Below are 6,000 nucleotides of genomic sequence, written 5' to 3' on the forward strand. Positions count from 1 at the left end.
CTTCAAATTATATACTCGTATAAATTATAAATCGTTATACATATAGATTGAATTATTCAATGCCAAAATATTTATCATTACCTTAATATTAAATACACTTTGGTTGTAGCAGTCATAACGTGTAACGTATCTTTTATACTTATACAATATACATGCATAAAAATCGTCATATTATTCATTGTACATCTGTCATATTTTTAATTTTCGTTTCTATCTTTTTCATGTGCTTGTCTTACAGACTTCTTATTTACACGTTCTGTGGCTTTTACAAGCCAATTTGATACAACTGACTGTATATCTGCCAGGGTACATCTATGGGTTTTTTCTACAGCGCCTATAAATAATATATTTTAAATTTTATAATCGGCAATATTATTATTTATTATTCGAAAAAAGATAAAACCTTTAAATTAATAATATTAGAAATTGAAACTAATTTAAAACATCATATTATAAATACAAGTAAAAATAATAATGATAAATCCGATAAATAGCTATATATACTTCAAAAAATACTGCATATTAAATTATACCTAAAGTTGAAAAATGGAGAAAAGATTTGAATTTGAAATATTGTAATTTATAATAGTCCACATTAAGTTTGAGCTGATCATAATATCTCAAAACCACGCGCACACATGTGCCATTTTAAAACAAACCTGAGATTGCACTGCATATTTTTAGAAGCGAGAAATTTTCATTTCCCTTTTTTCCATACCAGCTGAATGTTTGGGCTAATTGGTTAGAAAAGACCATTGGTAAAATTCTTTTCAGCATGACTTTGTACGTAGAGTCCCCTATTATTTTCAACTCTTTAACCTGAAATAAAAAACATATCATATTATACATTGTGAATGAGTGAAAAAATGTAGTTTTTGAAGAAATATGTATTTACATACGAAATGATCAAAATGCTCCTTTTCTACCAAGAAGTCCTCTAAATTTTTTAAATCATCTGCATTTTTTAATGGGAAAGTAAACTGGGAAAATATTGGAATTATATTTTCATCATTTAGAATCTTGTTCCCATTGAAAAAACCATCCATTTTATCCATAATAGGCGTAAGCATAGTCGAAAGTGTAGCGATATCTTCTGACAATTGTTTTTGGCGTACGTCTAGAATTTGTAGTTGACGTAATACTTGTGTTTTAAAAGCATCATCTGAAATGCACAATTAAATATAAAGTAAATATTACAATTTCAATAACTTATAATATAATTAGTTTTCAAAGTTATTAAGTATGAAAGATAATAACAGCTACTTATTCTGCTTGTACGATAATTATTGTATATATACCTGATAATGTAGAATTATTTACGTTGCCACTCGATCTCGATTTTTTTTGTAAAATGTCTGAAAAATGTGTCGTGAAAACAAATTATTATTATTTAACAAATGGAAATTATTATAATTGTAAGAAAAATTTATTACCATGTTTAGTATTTTGTGCAATCGTATTATTTCTAGAATTCTCATTAGAAAAATTGAAATTATCGTCATATGTTGGTTTTGTTCTGGATTTCAGTTGAAATGTTTGGCTTCTTCGATCATTTGAGGGTGATTTTTGAAACGTACATTCTAAAACACGTATAATTTACTAGGAATTATGTATTATATAATATATGTATAAACATATATATATATATATATAGGTAATTCAATTTTGTGTAAAAATATGACAAACCTTTAGCATCTTCTACATTATTATTTGTAAGTGAAGGAGAAGTAATCAGCGACTGTTTTAACGTAGCACTCTCTCTTTTTGAAATTGGCTTTAAAGACTTTACAAATCCTGAAATTTAAATAATTGTAATATTTATTAAAAGTACTACGTCTTGCTCTACAAAAAAATTTGTTACAATACAATTTTGTAGAAAAATATATACCTGCAGATAGATCAACACTTGATATAGTAGAGGAAAATGCAGGCGACAATGGTAATTCCATTGGAATCTCAGTTAAATCGTTTTCACTCATTGAAATATCATCATCAGATGCCGATTGAACATCCAAAGTCTCATAAAAAAATTTAGGTTTCTTGCTAATTCTTTTTGAATTTTCCTTTTCAGAATTATTGATGTCCGAAGTATCCTCAGCTCTCTTTGCCTTATTTTTGGCTTCGATTAATGAGTCTGAAAAGATATAGTTCATTTTTATAAAAGTTATACTGTTTGTCGCGAGATAGTTGAAAAAAATTAATGTGAATTTAAGAAGTATATTGATTGGGACGATAAATGCATTTATTTTTATTTGAATACAATATTATATTTTTATATATTAAATAAAATATTATTTTTTATAAATGAAGTACTGTTTATCACTCTTACCATAATTGCATCCTTTACCTAATTTTCGTATTTCGTGCAAGGTCCATGTAGATATATCTGGATCTTCACAGGAAGAAATAGCTTTCCCTACTTTGTGTGTATTATATGGAGGCCAATAACAAACATCACCATTTAACCAATTTACCGGCACAGCTTCGACATCATTTTCTCGTAAAAACAGCACAATCGTCCACTTTTTCATTTTGTATCACGTACGTTTCAAATTTCTATATTGATCAATTTACACGTGTGTCACAACAATTCACTAATATTTCATATGTAGATTATTCCAAGGTACATGCTCGTGTATTGTACAGAAACTTCTTGACGATTAATCACGATGACAACGACAAACAATTGAACGTCGTCTACAACAGCCGATTATTCTTCTATAATTTGTCTGTGATTGGTCAATTTCTTACGGCTTACGGCTCTATTGTAGACGACGCTTTAAACAAAAGAAGTCAAGAAACTAAAATGGCGTGTACAATGAAATTTTAAGCTTTAAGTATATACATACTTATATTAATTCTAAATGTAAATCGTTTACTATGAGAAAGTAATTTTTAACACTACATTGTACAAGATATTTATTTATTTTATTTAATGAGTATGAATGAGCGGAATAACTACGAAAGCATCATTTTCGGGAAATCGAACAAATTTTCCCAAAATATCAGTTACTGGCCATGCTGAACAATTTTTATCAAGAGCATTAACTAAATAAATGTTTAAAAAAGCAGAATTACAAGGTTCTGAAAAATAGTTGGTAACATTACAAAATCTTTTTCCAATTACATAATACTGATAATTTGTTTTTGCAAAATTTTCAATTAAAATAATGGTTCTGTCTTTTAAATAGCAACAATTATTTGCAACGCTTGTACTGAACGAATAACTGTATGTTATCATCTTCTTATATTGAACAGTAAAATTTCTTGTCGGTATTAAAGGCTTTGTATTATGCTCATGTTTAAAGATTTTTTCGTTTCTATCATTTCGAATATCATTAACATTATTTTGCAGAGATTCGTGTTCTTTTATGCGACGAACAATTTGAGCTATTGGTTGATTTGGTTTTTTTATTAAGTGTTTCACGTACTGTAAGTAATTTTCAAACGGGAATGCGCTATAAGAATGTAAATTTCCGTATAGTTTACAATCGTCGACCACATGAAGTAAACCGTGTACATTGTGTGAAATATATTCTGTCCCATATAAAACCTTAAATTGATGCACAAAATATTCAAGCAATGAATGGGCATAATCTGAATATTCCTCACGATGACTTTTCAACAATAAAATTCTAATAGCGACATGTAAAACTAAGAAGTGTACGTATTTATCAGCGGATAATATATTTTTCAATACAACTGGTCCACAATATAACAAAAAAAATCTATGCTCGGTTGCTTTCCAACGTTTCACTTCAATCAATGGCCTTGTTTTTCTAACAAATTCATCAGGTACATGATTTTGAAATGAAATAAGTAAATCGGATATTCTGCTTGTAGCTTTCCTTGGCAATTTGTTTAAACGTGTTCCAAATGTCCACATGTCTACTATTAATTTTTTCACAACACCAAGGCAAACTAAGTGCATGTACTCCAGAGGGAAATGTTTTATCATGTCAATATTAGGTATCGTTTCAAGAATCGATCTTCCCTTGTGATGTTGAGGTTGACTTTGACGAATAAAATCAATGTGCGTTCTTTTATCGCAACGTAATTTGGGATATGTTACTCTATCTTTAATATATTTTCCCTTTTGTATGCATTTCGTACATGCAAAAAAAACCAGTGTGGCTTTTACAATACGTAATGTTAGATTTGGCAGGAGCATCGCAAATGAACCCTTTGATTTTAAATGGTATATTGCGTCTATTATATGTAAACCCTGTGTTTGTGAAATGAATACAGTCGTTTCCCTGCTTAAAAAAGTGGATTAGAAAGTATAAAACTGTATAGAAATATTATCTGAATTTAGACACTTTTTTATCCACTTGAATCCGCTTCTATCAAGTGGAGGGAAAATTTTATCTAGTTCTATCCGGTTCTTCAGTTATATACATATCTTTCCCAAAATACAAATTCAAAGTCTATTCAATTCTATCTGGAATAATCAAAAATTCAAACGCTATACATTTTCATCCGAACGCGGTATAGAGATTTTATCTGAACGAATCCACACTTGTATCCGAATGTTCCCTCCGGCATCTCTTTCCATTTTTATCCTATCTAAATGATACTCATCCTATCCAATTGAATCCAAATTGCCAACGCTATACGTTTTCGTCCGAACACGGTACAGAGATTCTATCCAAACAAATTCACACTTGCATCCGAATGTTCCCCCCGGCATCTCTTTCCATTTCTATCCTATCTAAACGATACTCATCCTATCCTGAATAATCAAAAATTTATAGCTCTTTTAAAGAAAACGTCAGATAATTATTGTGAAACTTAGTTCTTTCTACTCGATATCTATACAGTGACGTATAGTTTTACTTTTTATGAATTATTCGTTTACTTATACAATATATACAGAGTGTCCCATTTTAACTTTGAAATGCGAATCTCTCTAAAACAGAGTATTTTTAAGGAAAAATGTGTTTCAGACAAAAGTTATAAGATTTGAAAAGATTTATTTACTGATCTTATCAATTTGACCTTGGATGTTGTCGCCAATGTTAAAACAAGTCCTTGAATTTTTTAAATAAAATCCTCCATTTTTTATTGTACATTTTTGTAGCAGATCTCAAGAGCTTTCCAAAACACTATAATTAAATATTTTTTTATTAAGTACTTTTCGAGTCATTTTATATTTTATTTTGACATATTTTAATATAAAATTTAAAATATCTTGCAAAATTTTTAATTTTCAATAATTTTACCATAATACTTTTATGTACAGAATAATGAGACAAAACAATTGATATAAAGAAAAACACATAATTATTAAAAAAAGTACATTATAAATTACATACACTTTTCTTTAAGAATAATTATGCGTTTTTCTTTAGACCAATTGATTTGCTCATCATTCTGTACATAAAAATATTATAATACGATTATCGAAAACTAAATATTTTATAAGATATTTTAGATTTTATATATCAAAATATGTTAGATTAAAATATAAAATAACTCGATAAATACTTAATAAAAAAATATTTTATTATACTGTTTTGGAAAGCTCTTAAGATTAGTTATAAGAAGATGCAATAAAAAATAAGAGGTTTCATTTAAAAATTCAAGACTTTGTCCTAATCTTGGCTACGCCACTCGAGGTCAAACTGATAAGATCAATATAAATAGATCTAACAACAAACAATACAACAAACAATACAACAAACAAAAGAAAAGACGAGAACGCTACTTGCTTTCCCATCCCCCTTAAAGATTTAATGCCCTGCTCTCTGTCTATATACACATATTTTCGCACATAACTTTCTTTCACGCGAGTATCTCAGCCAATGAAAGGCGCTATGGCGATATCGCGGACTCGCGGCCAATGCTGCCAGAAACGAGCGGCGGCATCACACTAATACAACCGAGAACCGATGACGTCACCCTATCCGTGTGAGCTCGACCCGGTCGACCAATGGAAGAGAACGCCGTCTCCCTTCCACCGAGCCGACGCAACAGACGATAAATGCTAAGTAAGTGTTT

At 29.4% G+C, this 6,000-nt stretch overlaps 1 protein-coding gene across 1 annotated transcript; it reads right to left on the reverse strand.

The window, feature by feature from the left end:
- Positions 1-11: 11 nt before the first annotated feature.
- On the reverse strand, positions 12-4,931 carry LOC136998764 (uncharacterized). Its single transcript, XM_067351944.1, has 8 exons — positions 2,330-4,931; positions 1,889-2,134; positions 1,687-1,794; positions 1,434-1,580; positions 1,299-1,355; positions 900-1,162; positions 660-819; positions 12-334 (listed from the first exon to the last, which is right to left on the reverse strand). The coding sequence occupies exons 1-8, from the start codon at positions 2,529-2,531 to the stop codon at positions 198-200; spliced, it is 1,320 nt and encodes a 439-aa protein (XP_067208045.1). The 5' UTR covers positions 2,532-4,931; the 3' UTR covers positions 12-197.
- Between the last annotated feature and the right edge of the window lie 1,069 nt (positions 4,932-6,000).

Source organism: Linepithema humile, chromosome 3 (genome assembly GCF_040581485.1).
Source record: "Linepithema humile isolate Giens D197 chromosome 3, Lhum_UNIL_v1.0, whole genome shotgun sequence".
Lineage (NCBI taxonomy): Eukaryota > Metazoa > Arthropoda > Insecta > Hymenoptera > Formicidae > Linepithema > Linepithema humile.

What these genes read in the sequence shown, in the direction of transcription:
- LOC136998764 (XM_067351944.1), bottom strand. Translation starts at nt 2,531, where the DNA reads ATGAAAAAGTGGACGATTGTGCTGTTTTTACGAGAAAATGATGTCGAA. An exon ending in AAGTGTTGATCTATCTGCAG is followed by an intron (nt 1,795 to 1,888) that starts GTATATATTTTT and finishes TTTAAATTTCAG; the next exon opens with GATTTGTAAAGTCTTTAAAG. An exon ending in TGCACAAAATACTAAACATG is followed by an intron (nt 1,356 to 1,433) that starts GTAATAAATTTT and finishes CACATTTTTCAG; the next exon opens with ACATTTTACAAAAAAAATCG.